Genomic DNA, 27,707 nt, shown 5'->3' with positions numbered 1-27,707 from the left:
CATTGATTGATTGGCCACTGAAATTGAGAAGGCTGGGGACAGGGGAGGCTGGGACGGGTGACACAGGAGGGGAGGGGGGGAGGCTGGGACACAGGTTGACAGGGGGACACTGGTTCCCAATATAACGTTTACAGCGAATTAACTGGTAGAAGTGTTTGTTTCTGTGGATATTTGGCGGTGGTTCAGCACAATGATAACCGCAGCCAGTGATACGGTTGATAGAAACAGACGTGTCTGAATGTACAGGAGCTGAGCGGCAGGGTGGCACAGCTCTGCTAATCTGTCACAGAGAAATACGGCAGCTCCCCCGCTCCCCCCTACCGTGGATCATTCCGTCTGCTGGGGATGTTCACACATCGCCCAGCAGACGGAGGCGCGCGGAGCCGCAAAGCACCATGTGTGCTTTTGCCCTTACACAGCCTAAAAAAAGGGAAAAAACACATATATGGCGCATACACACTTGAAACATGTAAATGGTGACAAATTTGTAGATGGTAAAATGACAATCACTTACACCGTTCTGAACAAGCACAGATCATAATACTTAGTTTAGACTGCTTGATATTCTTTACACTTTGATATGCTTCTTGAATGCTGATTTTGATGTTGATTCTTAATGAGATAAAAAGGTACATAGTGTAATACAGTTTTATTAATATTAAAAAAAAAAGGAATGTGTAGATACTCAAACGCTGGTGTTTAACGAGCAGTTTGAATAAAATGCTTTCCTGCAAATGTTCCTTGTTTGTCACAGTCTCCAGGACATCAACAGTTTTGATGGCGGTGGGGTGTTGGGCCGGAATCTCTGACTTCTCATGGCTCCCCATGGTTGTCTAGCGTGTCCTCCGGTGAGTGTTCCGAGGGTGTTACTGTACACTGGGGCGATCGTGGCATGCGAGGCAGTCTCACGCCCTCCGTTCCTGCTGGTGCAGGTGCCTGGTTCCGACTTCTCCCAATGCAAGTCCTGTATTGCACAGCGCCGATACCCTCGGATCACTCACCGGAGGACACGCTCACCGGAGGACACGCCGTGGGGTGCCGTGAGAGGTCAGGGATTTCGACCCAACACCCCACTTTATTTGACGCGCATTGCCATGGTTGACCCCGTGGCATCATTTGCCACCATGTTGCACGGCGACCCGTCACCGAAGACCCGGCAGAGAGCAGGTAAGGGAGTTACAGAGGCCTCATGTCTCCCCGGGCATTTAATTAAAATGCTGTGGGGAAGAGCACCGTGCCTCTGTAACCGCCGCGCCCCCCAGTTTGCGCACCACTGAGCTGAACAAAGTTGATTTCAGCCTCAGAGGCCCCCTACTTTCCGAGTTACAGGCTCTGGTCTGGGGTGCCGGTATCCCCGCAATGTTAAAATCCAAGTGGGATCTAAACAAAGCAGAGGGAATAACGAGTGAATGCCGCGTGGAATACAGCACCTGTATGATACCTTACGGGAATGCACTGACAGGCCAGTCTGTGCAAGACAGTTTTAAAATAAAATAAATAAATAAAGCGCTGTATAGAACCAAATTGGATTAAATTGTAATAAAACAATATAAAATACAAATCAGATTAAAATGGATGATTCAAAATGTGTTGTAAAACCTAATGTCAGTGAAGCAGCCTTTGTGCTTAAAGGAGAGATTTCCACATCTCACCAGAAACAGTGGAAAAAACTGAAAAAACACATACCGGTATGGCAGGCCTGCACAACTCCAGTCCTCGAGGGCCGCAAACAGGCCAGATTTTCAGGATTTCCCTACTTCAGAAATCTATAAAGGGAATGAGACCGCTCATCCTACAATACAATGAATAGATAATATTGGCAGGTGCATAAGGGACAAATTGACATATACAGCTAAACCCCGTTATAACGCGCCTCGTTATACCGCGATTCGGTTATAACGCGGTTTTCCCGTGGCTCCCGTTTTTAAAAAAATAAATAAATTTAAAAAAAATAATTTTTTTTTCATTTTTTTTTGCACACTGCACACACTACACACACTCACTGCACACACACTGCTCATTGCTCACACTGCCACACTGCACACACACTGCACACTGCACACACACTGCTCATTGCTCACACTGACACACTGCACACACACTGCACACTGCATGCACACTGCACACACACTGCACACACACTGCACACACTGACACTGCACACTGCTCATTGCTCACACTGCACACACTGCACACACACTGCACACACACTGCACACTGCACACACACTGCTCATTGCTCACACTGCACACACTCTGCTCATTGCTCACACTGCACACACACTGCACACTGCACACACACTGCACACACTGACACTGCACACACTGACACTGCACACTGCACACTGCACACTGCACACTGCACACACACTGCTCATTGCTCACACTGCACACACTGACACACTGCACACACACTGCTCATTGCTCACACTGCACACACTGACACACTGCACACACACTGCACACTGCACACACACTGCTCATTGCTCACACTGCACACACTGACACACTGCACACACACTGACACACTGCACACACACTGCTCATTGCTCACACTGCACACACTGACACACTGCACACACACTGCACACACACTGCACACTGCACACACACTGCTCATTGCTCACACTGCACACACACTGACACACTGCACACACACTGCACACACACTGCACACTGCACACACACTGCTCATTGCTCACACTGCACACACTGACACACTGCACACACACTGCACACACACTTACAGACACTCACAGACACTCGCACACACTCACGCACACTCACACACACCCACGCACACTCACGCACACTCACAGACACTCACACACACTTACACACACTTACACACACACTCAGACACTTACACACACTCACAGACACTTACACACACTCACAGACACTTACACACACTCACACCCACATACACACACCCATATACACACATACACTTTCTCTCCCATATATACATACACACACACACTCTCTCACTCTACACAGACGGGGGGTGGGGTCGGAGCAGAGGAAAGGCCGCGACCAGCACCACCACCCGCTCCCCCCCCTCCTCCCGCGCAGGCAGCGGGAGCGCCAGGGACAGCGGTGGGGAGAAGAAACCACCCGCTACCACCTCCATGCAGGCAGCGGGATCTGAGGTAAGCGGCGACCTGAGGGACATCCCCGCTCCCATCTCCTGCCCCGCGGCCTGTCCCGCGGCCTGTCCCGCGGTGACAGGGGGAAGCGGGGACAGGAGGGACATCCCCGCTCCCATCTCCTGCCCCGCGGCCTGTCCCGCGGTGACAGGGGGAAGCGGGGACAGGAGGGACATCCCCGCTCCCATCTCCTGCCCCGCGGCCTGTCCCGCGGTGACAGGGGGAAGCGGGGACAGGAGGGACATCCCCGCTCCCATCTCCTGCCCCGCGGCCTGTCCCGCGGTGACAGGGGGAAGCGGGGAGCGGAGGGACATGCCCGCTCCCATCTCCTGTCCCGCGGGATGAATATGCGCTAAAGCGCGGCGGCCATTTTTTTTCTCGCGACCCCGTTAGTAACGCGGTGGTCTCGGGGTGGACCCCGAGACCCGCGTTATAACGGGGTTTAGCTGTATTATCAGATAAGATCCAAGAGGGATCAAAAAAGAATCCCCAAACAAGCACTCAATGCCAAAAATGTGTTTCACTGGATAACAATGATCCAACAGGGCAAAATTACCTGTATGTACAGGGATTAGGTAACCCTTATTAATGTCCCACCAAGTCCAAAGAAAAAATAATACATTTTTATTAGTAAATACTTGTTAAAAACACAAACATATCATTCACACTTGTTAAAAATACCCCATCCAGAGGTGGCTGGTGTGGTCAATAATTATTATGAATTCATCTATATTAGTAAAATCCTAATAACTCACATACAGTACATCCTTATCGGTATAGCAATTGAAAACCGAAGCAGTACTGTGAACCTATGGAGGGTCTCCAATATCTAGAGCATAGTTATCAGACTATATATATACACCAGGGCTTAATGTACTGACATCTTGTACAATAGTCCCTCAAATATTTCGATCTGTGTAGCGGTAATATTAGGTTCCTGTCTATATATAGATAATAGTGGTCTGTATCGCACAATCAGTAAACAAACTGCATTAGAATCATACCTGTGTAATTACTAGATACACCATACCAAATCGCTCGCAGTATAGGGCAAAGTCAGTGATACCAGCAGTTTGTACCATAGGTCTGTATCACAACCCGGCAACCGATTGCACTGTATACCCCAACATACATACCCCTGATGAAGCGTAGCCTTACGTGAAACGGCCGTCGGGAATAGACGTCACTTGCTGACGTCATCAGAGGTGGCGACATCCTAGTGAACCTGTAGATCGAGGGAAGACAAGCTTGTATATACGGCGGGGTCTCGACATACCTACTATCCATGATCCGCCGCGATCACGGAGTACAATTCCACTTATATAGAGCCTATCCATGTATGTTGGGGTATACAGTGCAATCGGTTGCCGGGTTGTGATACAGACCTATGGTACAAACTGCTGGTATCACTGACTTTGCCCTATACTGCGAGCGATTTGGTATGGTGTATCTAGTAATTACACAGGTATGATTCTAATGCAGTTTGTTTACTGATTGTGCGATACAGACCACTATTATCTATATATAGACAGGAACCTAATATTACCGCTACACAGATCGAAATATTTGAGGGACTATTGTACAAGATGTCAGTACATTAAGCCCTGGTGTATATATATAGTCTGATAACTATGCTCTAGATATTGGAGACCCTCCATAGGTTCACAGTACTGCTTCGGTTTTCAATTGCTATACCGATAAGGATGTACTGTATGTGAGTTATTAGGATTTTACTAATATAGATGAATTCATAATAATTATTGACCACACCAGCCACCTCTGGATGGGGTATTTTTAACAAGTGTGAATGATATGTTTGTGTTTTTAACAAGTATTTACTAATAAAAATGTATTATTTTTTCTTTGGACTTGGTGGGACATTAAGGGTTACCTAATCCCTGTACATACAGGTAATTTTGCCCTGTTGGATCATTGTTATCCAGTGAAACACATTTTTGGCATTGAGTGCTTGTTTGGGGATTCTTTTTTGATCCCTCTTGGATCTTATCTGGTAATATATGTCAATTTGTCCCTTATGCACCTGCCAATATTATCTATTCATTGAATTGTAGGATGAGCGGTCTCATTCCCTTTATAGATTTCTGAAGTAGGGAAATCCTGAAAATCTGGCCTGTTTGCGGCCCTCGAGGACTGGAGTTGTGCAGGCCTGCCATACCGGTATGTGTTTTTTCTGTTTTTTCCACTGTTTCTGGTGAGATGTGGAAATCTCTCCTTTAAGCACAAAGGCTGCTTCACTGACATTAGGTTTTTCAACACATTTTGAATCATCCATTTTAATCTGATTGGATTAAATGGTAATAAAACAATATAAAATACAAATTTGGTTCTATAAAGCGCTTTATTTATTTATTTTCTTTTAAAACTGTCTTGCACAGACTGGCCTGCCAGTGCATTCCCGTAAGGTATCATACAGGTGCAGCGGCCGTTAACCGAACATTTCACGGAGCCGTTTTCGTGAACTCTGCCGTATTCCACGCGGCATTCACTCGTTATTCTAATGTGAACGCTGCCGTGAATGCCGCCAGTCACACCTATCCCAACCCAGCAATGTGCCAGCGCCAGCACTAGTAAAAACACTAGTAAACACGCGTCTTAACGCGGGAAAGTTTGAGGAAAGCATGCGGCACGACCTGGGTATGCCCAGCAATACAAATCGTGAAATGTTCCGATAATGGCGCTGCGTCTGTACTTGGATATCGGATCTGTGGTCACAAGAAACTCTCTAAGATTTTTACCCCTGCTATGTCCGAATAAGGGTTGTTTCAGTGATGCAACTAGGGCAGGGGTCGGCAACCGCGGCTCTTTCCGCTGCTACTTGCGGCTCTCCACAGGTTGCCGACCCCCAGCTGCTGCCTCTCTCGCTCACTATCCTGCCGGCAAACTTAATCTGGCTTTATCTGCAGATGCGGTGCCTGTCCAGGAAGCTTACTGTAGACAGATAGAAGGGAGGTTCCCCTGACAGGCACCTCTGTAGGAACCTTTCAGCAGGCAGCTTGGCAGGCCCCCTTACTCCTCTAGGGCAGCCAGTAATCAGTGGCACACTCTCCTCTCTTCCAATATCCCTGTCCCCCCTCTTTCACTCTCCTCTCTTCGCATCTCTCACTCTCCTTTCTTCCCATCTCTCACTTCTCTCTCTTCCCATCACTCACTCCTCTCTCTGCTCCTCTCGCTCGCTCCTCTCTCGCTCGCTCCTCTCGCTCGCTCCTCTCTCGCTCGCTCCTCTCTCGCTCGCTCCTCTCTCGCTCGCTCCTCTCTCGCTCGCTCCTCTCTCGCTCCTCTCTCTCTCGCTCCTCTCTCTCTCGCTCCTCTCTCTCTCGCTCCTCTCTCTCTCATCCCATCGCTCTTTCTCTCTCGCTCCTCTCTCTTCCCATCTCTCTCTCTCTCTCCTCTCTCTTCCCATCTCTCTCTCCTCTCTCTTCCCATCTCTCTCTCTCCTCTCTCTCTCTCTCTCTCTCTCTCTCTCTCTCTCTCTCCCCATCTCTCTCTCTCTCTCTCCCCATCTCTCTCTCTCTCTCTCTCCCCATCTCTCTCTCTCTCCCCATCTCTCTCTCTCTATCAATCTATATTTGTATTTATTTTTTGGGGGGTAATGTGTGTGTCCTTTTGGGGGGTGGTCGTATATGTATTGTGTATTTGTAAATAACATTTTTTTGCACAGAAAAACAATGGAAAAAAAACTAAATAAAGGGACTTATTATTGTGAGATGCATTTTATTACCCCACACATGTTGTCGTTTGTTAATGCTTATACAGTATATACCCATTAGTGTGGGGGTGTAATATTCATGCATGTGTTGCGGCTCTTGGAATATTTTTTTTCTATAAAATGGCTCTTCTTCCTTGAGAGTTTGCAGACCTCTGATCTAGGGCATCGTCCCTTGAATGGATGTGCCAGTTGTGTCGAATAGACATGCGAACGTCTTTTGAGGTCGAGCTATATCTTTTAACGATATTGGTTCATTTTGAACTTTTAGGAGTGGCCTTATCTGTCCATGTGAGTAGATTAGTTCTATCACACTGCATGGCTCGTACGTGGCTGGACCTGACGTTTTATATTGTATCCCATCTGGTCCCAGTTCTGGGTTTGACACAGGGTGAAGGGTAGGGTATATCTAGGTCTGCTTGCCACCGTTTTATTTGCTTTTGGGAGCGGCTCCAGTAGGGACCAAAATGTTGAGCTGATTTCCATTTTTGTATCCACCCTACCTTTACGTTTATACCATTTTTTGTTTTCCGAATGTCCTGTTGCTGAATAATAAATATATATATATATATATATATATATGTGTGTATATATATATATATATATATATATATGTGTATATATATGTATATATATGTATATATATATATGTGTGTGTGTGTGTGTGTGTGTATATATGTATGTATGTATGTATATGTATATATAGATTTATATGTATATATAGATTTATATGTATATATAGATTTATATGTATATATATATTTATATATATTTATATGTATTGTGACAAACGGCTTACTCCGGGGCTCCGTCGTTTGTCCGGGACTGTTTAGAACACGGTCTTTTAGGGTAGGTTAAATGATGAGGCGTCACGTACTGTTCCTTTAAACAGGCTATGCCTGGTTTATTCAGTCCCAGGCACTGAGACTGCCACAGTGCATACAACAGAAAACAGATCAAAACAAAAGCTGCTCACCTGAGCGATAACTTAACTTAGATATCCCTGACTCAGGGTTGGAAGTGGCTTTTCCACTTCCAACATCAAAACACGGTACTTTTGCAGTCTTACACAAATGAACAGAAAGATTGAACCTGTTTGGGGAAGAGGCTTCTCCCCTCTGTAGTTCAGCAGCCTTCCAGCCTCCTGGCTCTTGTGGGGAGACCAGAGCAAACAGGAAATCAGTCTTTCATACCTGATTCCTAATTAGCATGACAGGTGACAGAAATCAGGCAGCAGACAAACTCTGGTCTGGATCTCTCATCCCTCAGTTCCAGCGCTTGCCAAACTGTGGGATGGAGTGTATGTATTATAAGGCTGCACTCCCAGGCCAAACAGGATAGAAACTGTCTAGTATCCTGGGAGCCCTATATACGGAATTTATTACCATCCCCTGGTTTCTGTCACAGTATATATAGATATATATGTATATATGTGTGTGTATATATATGTATGTGTGTATATATATATATAGATTTATATGTATATATAGATTTATATAGATTTATATGTATATATAGATTTATATGTATATATAGATTTATATGTATATATAGATTTATGTAGAATTATATGTATATATAGATTTATATATGTGTATATAGATTTATTTATTTAGTACAAAAAGGCAGGCACTCCATAATGAAAATCAAAATATATATATATATTTCACAGATGTCTGCTGCTTTTGCTTTTTTATTATGGTCATGTGGGGAAATGTTCTGTCATCTGCTGTTTACATTTATTTCATACTATTTGTGTTTGTTTAAAATGTACACCATTGGAAATTTTGGAACGGTTATTTTTGCAACTTTTGACTTGCTGCATGCAGCCTTTTCTCCTCCATTATATAGGAAATCCTAAATACTGTAGCTCATAATAACATCCATATGTATTATATGTTCTGTGAAATGTGTTCACAGTTATGTTTACATTTTAAACCAAAATAGTAAAGCTTTTTAGCATGTCTTCTAAAATGAAACCAATGTCAGCCAAGAAGTCACTATAGAAGGGTGAAAAGTGTGTCGCCAAATAGCTACATGTTTTTTACAGCTGACATTTGAATGGTTTGCATCCATTATGAATACAGTAAGTGGATGTGCTAGCAGCTATCACGGGAGATTCTAAATGACCATAAGTATCTTATACCGTTGAACTGCATTTTATGTTTAGAGCAGTAACACAGAGAAAACACTTGCTGGGAACTGTACGAAGTACATGTTAGGCTGAGGCCCCTGCCAGGCTGACGGCGCGTGCAGCTGAACCGCCAGAGGCGTGGCCAGCGCTCCATCACAAGTCCTGAACACCGTTTTCCTGTCTTCAGACAAATCTGCTCACGTAACGCGGCCGCTATGGCACCCCATTGAGGGGTGGTTCTTGTCCCTGCAGCGCACGCCATAGCGAACGCTGCAGCAGGCACCGGGGACCTAGCCTAACTTAGACACCACTCTTGCAAAAATGTGCTGTTCCTTTTTAGCTGTTCGTTTTGCTCTGTATATTCCTTTATGTTGATCTCTGAACAATTTGACACTATTAGTTTCTAAGTAATGTTAATAATTCAGAGGAGGCTTTAGAAGTTGAATTGTAATGCAGTACAGACGTAAAAAGCACAGAATAAGTGGAAGATCCCGCTGCATCACTATTTAGAAAACTCATTTCAGATTGTATTTATTTAAGCAAATACTTTCTTGAAAATAATGCTCCAACAAAGGCACATTTTTAAAATTAGGTTATATGTCACAATACGCACGTAGTAAAAATGTGGTAATGCTGGAAACATTGGCAATGTTTACTTGCTACATGATTTAGTTGTAATAATCCTCCAAGATTGAATTAAATGAAGGCTGCAATCTGTCTTAAATCAATCATTACAATTGCCATGGTATCAAGCAGTTGATAGAGCCATGCATTAGGCTTTGTATTAGTTGGTTGGTGGGATACATTCTATAATCAAAGCTCAACGTATGTTTTATTCTTTACAAATGTGCATGGTTCCTTTGAACAAGTACAGTATATTCATTAACTGCCTGAAGGTTGAAAAGATCCACAACATATTACGGGTTCCACAGAGCCATACGGATTGCGGTAAAGCGTACATAAGATATATTTGAGATGTATTAGGTCAGGGGTGGCCAACTCCAGTCCTCAAGGGCCACCACCAGGTCAGGTTATTTTTTTTTTTTTCGGGGATATCCCTGCTCCAGCGCAGGTGGCTCAATCAGTGCTGCAGCAGAGATAACCTTAAAGCCTGGCCAGGTGATGGCCTTTGAGGACTGGAGTTGGCCTGTATTAGGTATTTGTTGTAGCGGTTAATGACTTGATCAGGCTGGGTTTCAAAATGGAAACCAAGAAGTGCTGCAGGCAGAAAAACAGAAAACTAGGTCCAGATTCAGTTCCTTTTTTGGGACATATTGGGGAATTGTTAAATCTAGTTATGTTAAATTTTAAATGTGATGATTCACTTTATCCCTTTCATAGCCCAAGGCAGCGTGTGCTTTGTGACTATCCCCAAATGCTTGTAGAAGCCGCAGAAAATATTCTTCCATTTACTGGAAAATTATCATTCTTGTAACATCCAGGTACCAAACTGTGATATTTGGTGGTAGGGTTATGTTTTCTATTCATTATCTTCTAAACTGCATTATTCAATTACTGATAAAGCACCAATCAAGAAGGAAGCAGACAAAATATATGTTGCCCAGTTAATTAGCAGAGCCGTTCTCTGATAAACAGGTATATTTTCCAGTGTGAATAGGATGCCTTCCTTTCCTCCATTTTAGCCCATTTCAGCAGTCTTATTCATTACTCGGACATCTTTGTGAAAGTCCCCTCATAGCTGCTCTAGTCAAGATCCCCCCCACCCCTTTAAATCAGAAATGTTGTCACTGTTCAATTTGAAGTTGTGGCTCATAGGAGCCAGAAACTTTAGTCTGTACAGCAGGTGTAAGGTCGGGTTGAAAAGTAAATTTGTGTGTCATCAGCCTAGAGGTTATATTTGAACCCAAGAGATGTGATTAGGTGACCTAGAGAGAAAGTGAAAAGAGAAGAGGTCCCAGGATAGAGCCCTAGGGTACCCCCACAGAGAGATGGAGGAGGTGTTGGCAAAAGAGACACTGAAAGTACGATGGGGGATGTAAGAGGAGATCCGGGATAAAGCTTTCTTACGAATACCAAGAGTATGGAGAATGTGAAGAAGAGGGTGGTCCACAGTATCAAACGCTGCAGAGAGGTTGAGTAATATGAACAGAGAGTAATGACCTCTGTCTTTGGCAGCATGGAGGTCATTCGTTATTTTAGTGAGGGCTGTTTCAGTGGAATGAGCAGTGCGGAAGCCAAGCACTGCTCACTCCACTCCACACTCTGCTCATATTACTCGACCTCTCTGCAGCGTTTGATACTGTGGACCACTCTCTTCTCCTTCACATTCTCCATACTCTTGGTACACACCTCCTTAACGAAGCATGAGTAGCTCCGTGGCTGATACTATACATCTCTTACATAAACCTTGGCCCCTTGAACCGCTGTGTGTGTATATATAAGGATATCCTAAATACAAAAGAAAGTCAATTATCAAATGGGGTTTTACAGTAGATAGGAGACTAGACAGAGAAGGTGGGCCAAGTGGTTCTTATGTGCCGGTGAATTCTAGGTTTCTATGTGTCTCAAAACTAGTACAGTAGTTAGTTGTTGCTTTTGTTTTGTTCATTGTTCTTCTAGTAATTATGAAGTCATAATTAGTCATATACACACAGATAGCTGATCTGCTTGAATTCAACAGACCCAGAGAAAAGGAAAATGTTTATATTACACAGGACGCGAATAGGTCAAATTTGTTACATTAATGGTGATGGATCATTTCTGGGGATGTCGATTTGTTGCTGTCCCTTTTAAACGTCAGTGGTAAATAAGATTGTGGCAGCTGGACATATTTTGATCATTTGAGCGTGTACTTGCTATTTTAATTTATTTATTTGGATGCAAATGTTTCTGATGAAGTGCTGTACTGGTGAGTGAATATGCTTACAAACAAAAGTTTGCCAAAATGCTACAGTTTGATGTAACATTTCCTTGTTTCGTCTATAGGGAAGTTCGGGACGAGAAAAGGTGTTGTTTCTGAGACTTTATCTGCTGCAAGGGATAGTAAATTATCACAGTGGCAAAGCAAACGAGACGGCAGAAAAGCTTGTTAAGGTACTGTAATATGCCACCGCTAACACGAACTTCCAGTGTAATCTACTGTACCTGTCACAGGTGCATCTATTCCATGGCCTACTGGAGGGCTGGCCAACTCCGGTCCTCAAGGGCCACCAACAGGTCAGGTTTTAAGGATATCCCTGCTTCAGCACAGGTGGCACAGATTGAGCCACATGTGCTGAAGCAGGGGATATCCTTAAAACCTGACCTGTTGGTGGCCCTTGAGGACTGGAGTTGACCACCCCTAGCCAACTGTAATATAGAGCTTATTTATCAGCCATTCTGCTATTTGTGACACCAATGCACGAACGTTAAAATATAAATGCTATTACGCTTTCTAACAGCAAGCTCTTCCATATGAATCTCATTATGGGCACATTAATTTACTAATCATCGCACAATATTGATTTACTTATTTGTATATTTTGGCAAAAGAAGGGACCTTTGTGGTCCTGAAACCTTGCACTCTTTTTAAACACCAGTTAGCTATAAAGATATTACGTCTACCTTACTTTTCTTTCTTTTCCACGGGCTAACACTGTACCATCCTCTATTTGTGTTTTTCACTGTTCTAATATGACCATTTTCCATGTGTTACAAATGGTGCAATGTGACTTGTAACATTTGAATGGGTCAGATTACGAACAAATGATTAATAATCACACTTTGCAGAAACACAGAAATGTGTTGTATTCCCAAATAATGTAACTGGTATCATTGATCAAATGTTCTCTCTGTTGCATTCGCCCCAATAAACAAAGTTGAAACGTTGGCATTGTTTTTTTGTTGGTTTTTAGGCAAACCGCTTGTACAATGACCTTTGCATAGATCCTGTAAAGGTTGATAACTTATTGCAGCTGGGATGTACAGCTCAGGATGCCCGCCTGGCCTTGAGAGCATGCGATGGGAATGTGGAACATGCTGCAAATCATATTGCTTGCAGAAAAGAGGTATCGGGAAGCCATCTTTTAACATTTGGGCCTATGAGTGATCATGTGTTAAACCTACTACCTCTAAATTCCTTTTAGTGTTTTGTGCATTCCTACACAAAACCGAATATATGCAATTCCGATGAATGGAGCATAAGTCTTTCCAGCAAGGAGAAGACTTATTTTTCAGCACATTGAGTAGGGGCCATGGAGTCCAAAGTGAAATCAACTGCTCGCAAGGGAAAAAATAAGGTTTTAATAAGGCAGTGATTCAACCACTCCAATAGTTTTTATGAAGGGGTTTTATGGGGCTAAAATGTTTATTCAGTGTAACCATTTGTATTTTTTAGTGTTGGTGTAAGTGGCGGCCTTCTCTTTTGGTTCTTGTAATTTGATGGATATGTCCTTTGTCTCATTGCACACGTTGAAGCATTTATTTTTGCATTGTGCCCTTCACCTATGACTAGTCCGCACCAAACTTCTGCAATATTTTCTTAGCAGAAGGGGAGTAGAAATGTAGAAGGCCGTGTCTGCATAATTCAAACATTACATATGATCCTTCATTTTGGAATATTACAATACTGATTGGCCTCATTAAAATGGTTATCTGCCCACACAGTATAAGCTACAAAGGAGTAATATAAACTGTATAACATTCTTGCAAATGACTAATATTTTAGTGAAATTAAGTGGGGGATATTCATTAAACTGGGATAGTGCCACTGGGGACAATATTGCACAGAAACATTGACTTTCAATGGAAATGTGCGTGATATAGCGCTGATCAGCACTGGTGAATTTAATGAATAACCCTGTCCGTATTACAGCTGGACGACTTGTGTGGTTTTTTTTTTAATACACAAACTTGTGGTTGCGGTTTCAGCATCAGCCACTTACTATCATCTTAAACAAATCAATTAATCTCTGTGAGACTCGGATCAGCATCATCGGGTCCCCTGACAATAGTTTCCTTTCTTCCCTTTCCTGTGCGGAGGTTGCAGAAAAAAAGCCTCTGAAGTATCATTTCCAAAAATGCTTTGACATTCAAAACCACAATGACAATCAATCATCAGATCTGGCGCCCGTCAATATATTTGTATTTATAGAATATCATCCATGTACCCAGTACTATACGGAGTTATCATATAGGTGTCTTAATACAGGCGTTAATAGCACAACTGTGATTAAGAACATGATTGAGAGCACAACTGATAAAAGTTAACATTGGTGAAATGAATCCGTGCTTCTTTGTCACTTCTGGTAAATGGGCACCTGATGACTTTTGGGAGGCGAAGAAATCATTCTTGTGAACCCCCTATTAGCAGAATAAACTTTGGGGGGGGGGGGAGATTGCACCGGGCTTTAGAACAGGGGCAGCCAACACTAGTCCTCAAGGGCCACCAACAGGTCAGGTTTTAAGGATATCCCTGCGTCAGCACAGGTGGCTCAATCAGTGGTTGTCAAAAACTGTTGGTGGCCCTTGAGGACCGGAGTTGGCCCCCAATGCTTTAGAAGCACGACACTTTCTTCTTGTATGCATAGGATACTCTATTATGCTAGATTGCTACCCACTGTATTAGAGTATTACTGTTCAGTTATAAATGTATAGACAATATTAATGATACATATTGTAAGTTTCCATAGTAACAACTGGATGTAGATTGAAATATAGAAACCGAGGTTCTAGTAATATGGAAATGACCAAAGTATAAATAGATTCCTGCTATATGCTCATGACATGCAGAAAGTTCTGTTATTTTGACGAAAGTATGTAGAGTGTTTGACACGTGTTACGTGTTTAGATATTGTCCTTGTGTGATGCTTTCTCTCTCCACCTGTGACAAGGGAAAAGCAAAAATCAAAAAGGAAGAGCGGGAGAAGAGGAGGAAGAGATTGGACAAGATCAATACTCTGAGGAGCATGGGCTATTCGGAGCGAGCTGCGGCTGAGGCGCTCAGCCAGACGGACGGAAACATGGAACGTGCCGTTCAGGTTAGTTTGCTCTATAGCAGGGATGGCCAATTCCAGCCCTTCCCGGCCATGAACAAGTCAGGTTTAAAGGGTATCCCTGCTTCAGCACAGGTGGCTCAGTCATTGACATGCACACACCCACCACGCTCACACACACTTCTTACACATTCCACATTCACCCTCAGACAGCAGGCACACCCTTTTATTCAACACACACTACGTTTATCCCCCTTTCTCAATTATACACTCAACATTCACCCCCCTTCTCTTATCCCACACAAAGCCACCACGCTCTCCTCCCCGCACAAATCTCCTGCACTACTCCTCCTTTCTTCCCTCACCCACCTTGTTGCACCCACAAAACATGTCAGCATCACGGCACGCGCTCTGTCTAGAGGTTGGCACCAAGAAATGAGCCTGACTGGGACAGGAGAGGCAGATCATGGCCTCTACACCGCCAAGCAGCGTTGGATTGCACACTGAGCAGCCCAGCAGTGCTTTCCCCTTGAGGCCGCGGCACACCAGGTTACCGTGACACACCAGCTTGAGAAACTCTGTTCTAGACTTTGTGTCAAACTCTCTTTTGAGTTAATCAGCAGGAGGTGTTAGGAGTTGTGTGGCTGATGTCAGTGATCATTGACAATGGGGAGTCATTAAAAAAGATATAACCATGTAAACATATTTAATTGACAAAAATGCATGCGTAAAAATCTACAACTGTTTACATTTTTTAAGTGATATTAATAAATAGAAAGTACATTGACCCATTAAACAGAATTGGTTAAATAATATCTAAGAAAAATTATAGTAAATGTATAGGAAAAAAACAAATGACGAGGGCATTGTAAACAGACCTAAAATATGTAAATTTCACACTGTTGTGACCTTCAATTATAATAAATTGTAGTTTATCATTTAATCTCAAATTGGTACAACCATTGTGGTATTTGATATCATTCAGTACTACAGTTTGGTTTAGTGATGAAGCACAAGAGATATAGGTCATGGAATGAAAACGTTTGAAACATTCCTTGCAATGGTATTGTTCTATTAATTGATGGCAATTATTGGACAGCATAAACATGCTTTATTTTAATCATAAACTGCTCTGTTTTAATGTAAAATCATTTATTTAAAATATATCATTTGCCTTTGATAGATTCTTCTTGATAATCCGGAACTCTTAATTTCACACGATAACTCGGACAGCTACGACTCTTACAAAGTTCCACAACACTGCATTGATCAGGTAAGACCTGCATTGTTGTCCCTACAGAAATATGATCATTTGTGTGCACATTTCAGATTGTGTGTGGTAGAAAATGGTCTCTCTTTGCCTTCTCTCCAGAAAGTGTGCAGTACAGTTCAAATAAAAAATAAATGAGATGTTATCGTTCTCGTGATCTTTCACTGGTCTTACACACTGTTCCTGCATTTTACATTTATGCTGGTGCGTTGCTTGTTACTACAGTAACTCTGACCGCAAGATGTACATACCGTACAAACACATTAGGAGCTTACAACCAAAGGTGTTTTTAGAGAAAATCACATCCACTATCCAAGCTTAGAGTAAAACGCAGGCTGCAACATCTTCAAAATAGCTTCCAAACATTAAACCTTTAGTGTACAGACATGAGCTATAAAGGATTCTAAAACAGTCATCAAGATCCCACATTTCTTGGCAAGATCCAAGGTACAGATATATTTGGTTTGTGCTGTCAATTATGATACAAACTATCAGAGAGTCATGGGGATTCATTACTTCTGGCTTCTGCTTCTCATCCATTTTATATCCGTTCTATAATGTACATTTATATTTTTTATTTTCTCAAGGCTATATTTTAAAGACAGTGCAGCTTGGTTTAAGATGGCATAGTGCATCAAACACTGATTTCAATTTACTTACACTGTCCCTGTGTGTTTGGCTTCCATCGTGACCTTCTAATCCCACCTACACAGAAAACAGTTTAGAGTACAACAGATATGTCTCAGATAAGGTAAATATGGCTATGCTAGGCTACAGATTTTCTTTACTTGACACAAAATTAGTCTACTAAATCTAGAACACTTGGTACTCCATGTCCTCCTCATGCACTGTCCCTCGTATACTTACATTCTTTGACGATTTGTGCTATACAACTTTTGCTGGAGAAGCTAGTCTATGTATCTATTACTCTTTCAGTAAAAAATATCATATTTTCCTGTTGCCCATGGCAGCAGACACCCTAGGTTTAACGACACCCTTGGCTGAAAGTACGACAGAAAATTGCTCTGCAGGTAGCAGTATAAAAGCCCCTCCCACTACCTTCAGGCAGTCTTTTTCCTGTATTTTTTAAAGGTACTCATCAAGACTGCATTTAGTACAGTTTAATCTAAGGGGTTCTCAGACGCTCTCCTCTTGAAGCTCCGATTTCTGCGCCGTGGGAGCTTGTCAGAGGGCCTACTGACCAGGGCAGGCCGCATATGTCTACAGTACGCAGCGGTAGTCAGCTCAGCAGGGACTCTGCCTTCACTTTGGCATCCCACGTGATTGGAAGTAGACGCGCGCCGCATGCTCAACTTCCTGTGCCGTGGTTTTGACCTGACTATGTCTGCCACAAGGTTAAAGAGCCACTTGGCAGCATGGTCTGATGCACACTCAGTGAGCCTTTTCAGCTGGAGGAAACGATGCATCTGTGCTGAGGATGGAATCTGCTGTAAACAAAATGTCGCTGCTCAAATCAACAGGTTGAGTCCTTAGTTTAGTGATGTAAGGAGAGGCTTATTTCCAGATTTAAAGTATATTCATGTTGCTGTAGTACCTCTAGGGACAGCCAGAAGAAGGAACTTCCAAAATGGCAATGGATGTTCTGCACCAAAAGAAGAAACCTGCAGACAATCCGACCCGACACATCAGAAAATTATTTTGTGGAATCCACCTTCGCATTTCATCTTAAATCCAGTTCCGGATTCTTACAAGTCTGGAATACATTGGTGAATTCCAAATCCCTGAAATGTGACCTTTGCTGGAGTAGAGTGGAGTTACCTATTTTATTAGTCTCAAGTACTATATATAGTCCCTCAAACTTCCTACCTAATAACATAGGGAGAGACCCCTTTGCTCAAAAAGGAGCACACCTAAGGTACCAGGGAGATATGCTAATGAGATATGTAAATGACTCACATCCCACACTTCCTAAAAGGATTTCCATAAGAACCTCAGAAACAAGGAATTTATTTTAAAAAATTCTGGTAAAACAGTCTTCTGGAGGGTTAAGAGCTCTCCTAGACCTGAGAGACGTCAACACACACAGATGTAGCCAGATGTTGCTGTCATTTTACCTGCGGCCACAAGGTCAGCAAGTCTTGAACACGGAAGGATTAACGCTGTGGGGTTCCATGCTTTTGAATGGGACCCGCAGTGTTACTCCTTCGTTCGATGGGCCATCCTGTAGTGTAAGAGAACCAATACTCCGCTTTTAGAAGAGCTGCGCAGCCATGTCTGGTCCCTTTTCTGTAGCCGCCTCTGCCGTCTGGATACGTGTCCCCACTCGCTTTAAGGTAAGAGATGCAAGCTGGATTTCCCTCCCCCTGATCATGTAGATGCCCTTATATGAGGTTCTATATTATGGGGTGAGGCTATATGGCCATATTTGGTCAGGTACATCGTCAAGGGGGCTGGACAGGATGGGGGGAGGACACTGTGATTGGCTTACCATCACCATGAATGCCAGCAAAGCCTGCGGGGCACAAATAAGAGATCAAGTGGTACAAGAAAGCTGGTCAGTAATAGACCGCAAGTTTAACAGCAAAACTGGTAGAATTAAAGGCAGTTCAGAGTGTGCTAGAACTTCCAAGGTCTTAGACGAGACGAAAACATACAAATTAGGTCAGACAACGGTACAGTAATTACATATATAACAGCGGAACAAGGAGCGAAAGATTGATGAAGTTGACGACATCGATCCTTTCATGGGCAGAAGGTCATGTGGCAAGTATCACAGCAGCCCACATACCAGGACCACAGAATACAACAGCAGACTATCTGCGTTTCAATACTATTCATCGAGGAGAACCGGCGTTAGACAGCAAGGTATTTCACCAGCTAGTACTGTGTTGGAGCCACCCGATGTGGATTTGATGGCCACCTATCATAAACAAAAAGAGGAAGTGTTATTGTTCAAGATAATTTCATCACTGCACAATGCAGGTTGTTGCCCAGCTTGCCATGGCGCTTCAAACTGGCATATCTCTTTCCTCCAGTTCCTCTCATGGAAAAATTCTGAGGAAAATAGACACCGACAAGGCAGAGGGAGTATTAGTCGTGCCATATTGGAAAGAAAGCCATGTTTCGCCCATCTAATAAATATGGCGATAGATACTCAGTGGCATCTCCGATATGTCAAGGAGTATTAACTCCGGGTTCAGTTAAACACCCTGACCTTAGGAAACTAGCCTTGGTGGCCTGGGGTTTGAGTGGCAAGCCTTGAAAAAGACCTGCTCAAATAAGGCTATTTGAATCTTGTTGAAAGCAAAGAAAAGGTCAAATTCCTCAGTCTATTAACACATTTGGCTAGGTTTCATAGATTGGTGTGGAAAGAGAGAACAAGATTTTATTTAATCCAAACCCTGTGGATCTAGTAGATTTCCTACATGAAGGAATCTACAAAAGACTCCGTCTGAGTTCCTTGAAGGTACAAGCATCCGCATTGTCAGCACTGCTGGAGAAGAATTTAGCCATAGAGACCCTCATTATTCATGTTTTATTAGCAGGCAAATGAGTAAGAATGCAAATTTAGATGTAAAGTCCCAAAATGGGACCTCTCTTTGGTACTAAGGGTATTAACAGGGCATCTGTTCGAACCATTACACCAAATTCCTCTGAAGTAGTTAATACCACTTCCTTCCGAATGTGGTCTCAGCATTTCATATCAACAAAGACATTTGAATTACCTCATTGTGCCTAAATCCGGGATACCAGAAAAGTATTACATAATCTTGATGTAGTGAGATGCTTAAAGACCTACTTGAACGGAGTACAGAGCCTGTCTTACTGTTTGTAAAGTCTTGGGCTGTTTGTCCTCCCATAGGCAGCTAGACGTGGGTATGCAGCGTCCAAGGCCGCAATATCTCTCTGGATTACCATATGTATTCAGAAGGCATACGGGCAGAAAGGCAAAAGGGCTCTACTAGGCCCGAAGGCTCATTCAGCAAAAGTGGTTTCCATGTCGTGGGCATTTACGACACTAGCATCTCCTTCACAGATCTGCAAGGCAGCGGTGTGTATCTTCAATACATTTATGAAATATTATAAATTAGACATTCAGACCTCCGCTGACACGCTTTGGTCTGAAGGTCCTTCAATCTGTAGTATCAAAATATGTTTAAGCGGGGCATTTTTTCCCCTCCCTATACTCTTGCTTGGGTATCTCCCTATGGTGCCCACATCCATGGCTAACCGGAAAAGAGAACCTGTATTGCCAACTTAGTCATTTTCTTTTCCTGGGAACCATTATGGTAGTGGACACACACTTGCCCTCACTCACTATGTACTAATCATGTTTCAGTTTGGTTCTCCCACAGCTGAAAAACAACAGACTGCCTGAAGGTTGGGGGGAGGGGTCTTTTATACTACTACCTGCAGAACCATTTCCTGCCCTATTTCCAGCTAAGGATGGCGTTAACCCTACGGTGCCCAATGCCGTAATGGGTCCCAGGAAAAGAAAATTATTGTAAATTGGCAATACATTTTCTCTTTCCCTTGGTTTGAATCATGACACACCTGAGTGAGTATTTGGGCCTTCAATAAATAGCTAAGTGGGGAATTAAAGCCATTACACCTTTTAAAGAGGTAATCCAAGCAGAACTTAATTTTTTTTAAATGGTTTTAACCCTTTGCGGTCCAATAGATTTTCACTAAGTGCGCCAGCTAGTCTAATTTAATTTTCGAGGGGAAAAAAAACCACATACAGATTATTTTTTTTTGCACACACTCGCTGCACACTCACTACCCCCCTACCTCCGGTGTCAGCTGCTGGAGCATCGTGGGGCTGCCTGCGGGGATCGGTGCTGGGGGGGGGGGAAATCAGTGCGGCTGCTGGGAGAAGTGCAAGGGGAATGCCGGGGACGTGTGCTGCTGCCGGCACCTCACTCCACATCTTCCCCCCTGCTCCCTCCCTCCTCCCGATCCGACATTGGACCGCAAGTGGCAAAATATTTTATCGGATATATTCCATCAACGGACCGGAAAGGGTTAATATATGCAGCCTTTATTGAAAATGAATTACCTAAACTGCTGATCTATTCATTCTCCCATGATCGATCAGAAAATTACTGCTTCCCAGGGTTCACTAAATGGCTGCCTTTCACTTTCAAACAATCCTTCAGTCAGTGTAACTCAGCAGCTACTATGTATTCTTACATTACTAAGGTTACATTATCTATTGTTACATTTTACAGCTCAAACTTCTGGGAATATTGGCAACAAATGATCACAAAAAGGAAATGTGTTATATAGATCTTGCACTGCTGGGGACGTGCTAAACCTGCCATAGCAATCAAAGGATGATCAGTATATTAAAACTTATAATGCAGTATCTAATACTACAGAACTGATTTATTATAAAAAAAAATTTTTAAAAAAATTAAACACGCAAGGTATTGCTTGGATTGCCTCTTTAAGACATGTGATACATATTGTATGTTCAGTTACATAAGAACAATAATACATTTTAATGAAATATTAATAGGCTTGCACTCCTTCACTGCTGGAGAGGTCTGCAGGGTAGTGCTAATATTTTGAGTTTGAATTCACCTATTGATCTAATACTACCCTCAATTTATAGTCCTATCCACCCGTTGTACATAATTTTTTTTAAATTTTTTTTAAATAACCCCTTTCACTGAAACAGCTCTTTGAATCTTTACCAAATCCTGTATTTTCTGGCAGTCCATGAATGCAATCTCTCATGATCCAAGGTATCATATGAGACCCAGAATTTAAGGTTGATTGGTAACCGCCTGGGTTTTCGAGAGGGAAAAACCATAAAAAAAATTTTAACCGTGGTTTATCCCTCTGCACATCAAGAAGTAGGTTTTGGTTTGAGCGCTGTACGTAATCTTTATAGAAACGCTGAGGCTGCAAGCTGTCAATGAGAAATAAAGCCCTCATGAATACGACATAGCAAATACACATAAGGAGGCAATAAAGATTGCATGCCTAATACTGGTTTGGTTCCTCCTCATTCTGCAAGTATTATCCAGAGGATTTATTAGCCATGGATCAAAGGTTAATGATTTCCTTCCAATTTCTGTGCAGATGTATATCTCCTATTTCTTTTTGCACTCACCCCCACAACTGTTTTATATACTTCCTGTTATTTGCATTATTGCTGGGAAATATCCCATTGGATGTACGTAATGTTATGGCATCCATTTGCAAGCACTGGAAGGGGGGGGGGGGTGGAACGTTGCTAGCAAAAATTCCTTCTAATGCACTTTTATTCAGAAACCTGAGCTGACCAGTAGAACAGCCATGGTGTTGAAGCAAGATTTCAAGACCACTTTGCTGTTGCAATGCAGTAATTTCAAGTCCCTTGGTGCCACATGGTTAGGTTCTGCAATGCACTGCAAAAAACATGCACTGAGTCCCCTCTGACCTCAATGAGATTCTAAAACCGTCAAATGGAAAGAGCTGGCCCTGTATCATTTGGATTAAAATAGTAATTTACTGTACATGACCGGGGACCTTATAGCAATATACTTTGCTGCGCTTTGGGTTTGCTTGCTTCATGAATTTATAAAATGACAGGTTATATGGAGCAATGGCTCAAGGAAATGAAAGAGTTTTATCATTGGTACATCTATACAAGTTTTGTCATTTTCCTCAGTTTTATGGTGTATGCACGGACGGTTCTATCATTGGCCAATTAGGGGACCGCCTAGGGTGTCAGAATTTGGGGGCGACAGATTTGTAACTGCAGGGAGATTTCCCAGAGTAGGGGGAGAGTTGGGCAGTTTCCTCCATCCTGATTGACTGCTGCTGGGTAATGCAGCCAATCAGGAGTACAGTAGGTGTAAGGAGCTTGGGGGTGGGGCCAAGCATAGGAGGAAACCACATGTACAGTACCAGAGGGGGGTGTGTGTGTGTCAGTCAGGGGGAGAGAATTACAGAGAGACAGAGAGGGGGGAAAGAATGAGGGTGGGAGTGACGGAGAAGGGGGAACGAGTGACAGGGAGAGACATGGGGAGGAAGAGAGAAGGGGATAGAGGATGGCCACCAACAGATCCGGTTTTGAGGATATCCCTGCTTCCGCACAGAGTGCTGAGCCACTGATTGAGCAGGTGGTGCTGAAGCAGGGATATCTTTAAAACCGGACCTGTTGGTGGCCCTTAATGATTGGGGTTGGCTCTCCCTGCTGTAGATTAACAGTGCAGAATGTGCATATCTAACACTAATCTAGATGAGGACTACGTAGTCTGTCCATTTTCAAACAAGATGAGAACACACAGTAAAAGGATCTGTTCTGTCTGAATCCTTCTGACATTCTACGTCATCCTTTAGAAGTGGAGAGGGGTATTAAAGGAGAATAAAGAGAAATGTTATAGGAAGCAGAGCACCCTAAAATGTATGTGGGATATTAGAGTAAGGGGATCCAGTGTTAATGAAAGTATATGTTGTCCATAGATGGAAAGGACTTTGCTTTCCTTTTTCCTGAACTTTTAATATAAGATGGTTATATGGAAAAATGGTATAGGATAGGGAAGGCGTTATTTAAGACTAATATTTCTACAGTCCGTAAAGAGATTACTTTCTCGGACTGCGGGAATACAACACAAATCATTCAGCTTTGCCCAGCAAATAGTACAAGCTCAGAGATACTGAGGCAAAGCTGCTGCTGCACTGTTTGAGGATAATGTCCGATAGGCTATGGTTTTTACTAACAAACAATCTCTGAGGAAATCCCCTCTGGTTGTTTTTACTGAAACCTGCTAATGACATTGTTACATAATTCCTCACACAGCTACATTGATAATGTTAATAAAATTATCTGTGTATTTTTTTGCCCATTCCATGACTAATCTGTTATTTTTCTGTAACATCTATCACTGCACTGAGGGATCATGTGGAGGCACTGGATGCATTCTATTATTTGTGGATCATATGATGGGTAGATCTGATTTGGTTCAAATAACTTTCATAGCAGTTATTTATTTTTACATATTGGCAACTATGCACACACCCTTTTTACAGTATTAATGTGCAGTCAGAGTAAAATATTAAAGACAAAGCACAGAGACAGAGCTAACATAGGGACAAGGAAGTCTCTGCCACAAGAACTCTCTGCACACCATGCATTAAAATGATTGATTATACCATGAATCCAGGGTTGTCACTTTTTCACACCTGTAATTCATACTTTGTTTTCTTCTGCCATGCCTAGTTGGTGTGTATTGGTTTTACTCCGGAAGCAGCAGAAGCCGCGCTCAAACTTTTCCAGGGAAACCTCGAACTAGCTTCCCAGACCTTGGCTGACCATCAAGGAGCTCTCCCTCCTCAGCTATTACAAGAACTAGAGAAAATCCCACCTCCAAAAGAGCATTCTCCATTTTCTTCCGAGTCTGCAGGTACTTGGTTACATTTGCTCTGTTTCCTTTTCTAACTGGTCAATCCCCGGGAATGCATCGGGGACACAACCAATGGTAATGAAGAGTTCTTCCACTGTTTACTTTTCTAATAAAGTATTGAGACATTGCTGATATATTGGTAATATTTTTAGCATTGCTTGGTAAATATGTAGCTTAAATTTACAAATGGTGTGGTGCAGAATTGAGACCTTTTTGTAGACCTACACAAGATTTCTTGGGAAATGCTGTTTGTATAGGTACTCTGAAGACATACGTTTATTCTCCAAATTAATTCAGCTGGTGCACGATTTAAACAAAAAAAAAATCATCAAATATAAGTGAGATGAGAGCAAATGTCAGTCATGTATGTACAGTATATAATAACATAGCTGCTTGCAGAATCAATGCCAGCAAGTCCAGGAAAAGCGGAACATTGTTGTGATGCCCAGTGATCCTCTTATTCATCGGCCAGTGGCCTTATCTCCAGGAGGTGGGATATTGGAGAAGCATATCTCCTGAACTGGGGTGGCCACACTAGTAAGAAACAGTTGTGCTCTATTGGACCCCCCCATTTTCGATAAGACTGCAGCTTCACAACTGTTTCAACGTATTTTTTAGTCCCTGTTTGTTCAATTTCAGGGACAAGTACGTCAAGAGCAGAAGAACCCGAGATAGATCCAGTCAAAGAAATTTTGGATGATATTCCAGAGCATGAAGAGGATTATCTGGATTTAACTCTAGAAGAGGAAGGACTTGTCCTGGCTGAATATCTTTCTTATGTGGAAAGGCTGTAGTGTAACTTTTTAATAGTTGTACTGATCTCAAAGAAAGTTTGATTCTTTGTTGTGATTGAAGCAATATTTGCAGGCATAGCACCTTTGTCCTGGTCATTATAATACTTACAGAGTTGGTGCCACCTCAAATAGGGCATCTCATACAAGAGGAGCTTCGAAGATTTGAAGGGACTTAATCCTATGATAACCACAAACTTAAAAATCATAAGGGCAGATTTAGTAAAGACCGATACAGATATTGCACCCTGATCCGGCAATAACCGCCATTCAAGTCAATGGCAATTAATGCTGGATCAAGTTGCAATACCCCGCATCGGACCACAGTGAATCCTAGCCACAGTCTCCCTTAAAAAAATGCTTATACTTAACACTAAAAATTTGTACCATCCATTGAATTCTAGATTAACGGTACATTCTAACGAGTTGGTTTGACAGGTCATGGTGAAAACACAACCACCATATGTGTGACCGCTGTCTGAACTAATAAGGGCATCCCGTGAATGAAAGCATTTGTGCTGCAACACAACATTTATGCAATGCTGCATGAAGCATTCTGCTGAGCCGTACAAAGACCCTGATTCACATTAACCAGAAAAAAACATTACTTTTAACGTATTCACTATTAAGAGAGTGCTCTGGAAAGGGATGTTGCTGACATAAATGAAGATTTAATACCAATTCAATATTATTTCAATAACAATTGCTATGGAAATGTCATGTCAGACTTTGTGTACAACAGTCTACCTTCTGTCATTAGCTGTGGCTGCTAGGGGATTCTTAGAATTCTGGATACATGTCCCATTGTTCTAAGTCATGCCTCTGGGTGTCTAATACCTTTTATTAGAATGATGCATTCTATTTTACCTGCCAATTACTGTAGCTCCAAGAAAATGTCTCTCAGGCCTGCTTTTTAACTCTTGAGTTATCCTGCTTGAATTTGTGGCCCTGCTTTTCTCTATTTATAAAAATACTTGGCAGTTTGTGAATGTTGCACTTCCTTTTTCAAGGCTACAGAACTTCCACTTTTAATATAAACACCGTAAAGGTTAGCCACTAAAATGGGCTAGTGCTGATCTTGGCACTATCAAACAAGCTCCCATGGAAGTCAATAGGATTTTCCTTGTGATCGTGTCCCAATCAGTACTAATGCAGTTTCATGAATATCCCCCTAGGTCTTATTTAAAGATGATCTGGAAAGCTCATGTACAATATAACCTGTTACTTTGCTCTAATAAAAGTTATTATAACAAAGGATCTGGAAAAGCTGAAGCAAGAAGCCAGCCGTCGGTTACAGCTGTTCACCCTAAAATCCAGATGGTACTAATATGTATACATTGAAACCTTACTAACCCTTTCACTTCTGAATGCAAAGAAATCAGCAAAGTATTAGTTAAAACAAAATCTGTATGCCAAGTATTTTACACTAAGTGCCTTTATAGAATGAAACTGCACACTTTTTAATCTTTTTTGAAGGACATTTTACAGTACATAGACTAATTTGCACTGTTTTGTATTGTTTTATGATCAGTTGTAAATAGTCTAACATTAGTAACAAGTTGTACACATATTTAGGAAATGTTAAAACCTGTTTGGAGGTGTATGCTTGGCACCGAAATGTTGGATTGATGTAGACTAAATATTAAGTCATTAAATTGACTATGACTTGACCTTCCTGACTGACTTTATTTTGGTGTGCTTGTGTCTCTTGCATTGTTGTGCTATTTTGACAAGTACAGTATAGTGTACCTGTAGTCTTTAGCACAAAGTTTTACTTTATTTTGTCTTGATGTAGTTCTAGACCTATATTGTATCCGACTCGAAATTGGTTTACTGGACATTTCTTTCCCAAAAAACCTGTTTAAAATCATGCCATTTTGTAGGTGTTTCATCCAGCAGAAATGTGGCCATCTGATTTGTAATTGTAAGCAAACGTATGTAGTGACTTCACTGCTCTATAAAATCTCATTACCCTGGAAAAAAGGATCTTCGCAGAACCGAGTTACCCTCAAAAGGATTTTTGCCCAACTAGTACAAAGAAGCAGGGTGGCAAGTCTTATTAAAATGTAATGAACATATTTGAATATATTTAATCACAAAGAGGAGATTCCGTGAAATAAATGTCCAGATTGCGATTTGACGGTAAAGTAAAATAATAATATGGGGAGTTCCTAGCTCTGAATGTGCAGTTACCATCCAAACAGCCCAATAGATCTATTTTTCTCTCGAGATGTATTTACTTTTCATCCTCATTACAGATATATGAAATTCACCACAATTTTATGGTTATTAAAATGTTGTTCTTTTCAAGCATTCTATAAGCAGCTGACATGGTACATTCTCAAAA

General features: G+C 42.2%; 1 protein-coding gene across 3 annotated transcripts in view; it reads left to right on the top strand.

Moving 5' to 3' along the window:
• Positions 1–27,030, top strand: part of NUB1 (negative regulator of ubiquitin like proteins 1) — a 64,590-nt gene extending 37,560 nt beyond the window's left edge. For all 3 annotated transcript variants that reach the window (XM_075587906.1, XM_075587904.1, XM_075587905.1), the window contains exons 10-15: positions 11,953–12,060; positions 12,861–13,013; positions 14,838–14,984; positions 16,123–16,212; positions 24,386–24,569; positions 25,209–27,030. In XM_075587906.1, the coding sequence (XP_075444021.1) occupies positions 11,953–12,060; positions 12,861–13,013; positions 14,838–14,984; positions 16,123–16,212; positions 24,386–24,569; positions 25,209–25,363 (837 nt within the window). In that variant the 3' untranslated portion in view covers positions 25,364–27,030. The remainder of the gene's footprint in view (positions 1–11,952; positions 12,061–12,860; positions 13,014–14,837; positions 14,985–16,122; positions 16,213–24,385; positions 24,570–25,208) is intronic.
• Positions 27,031–27,707: the final 677 nt, after the last annotated feature.

The sequence above is a fragment of the Ascaphus truei genome, chromosome 2 (genome assembly GCF_040206685.1).
Source record: "Ascaphus truei isolate aAscTru1 chromosome 2, aAscTru1.hap1, whole genome shotgun sequence".
NCBI classification, from domain to species: Eukaryota; Metazoa; Chordata; class Amphibia; order Anura; family Ascaphidae; genus Ascaphus; species Ascaphus truei.
This window is presented reverse-complemented; position numbering and strand designations above follow the sequence as displayed.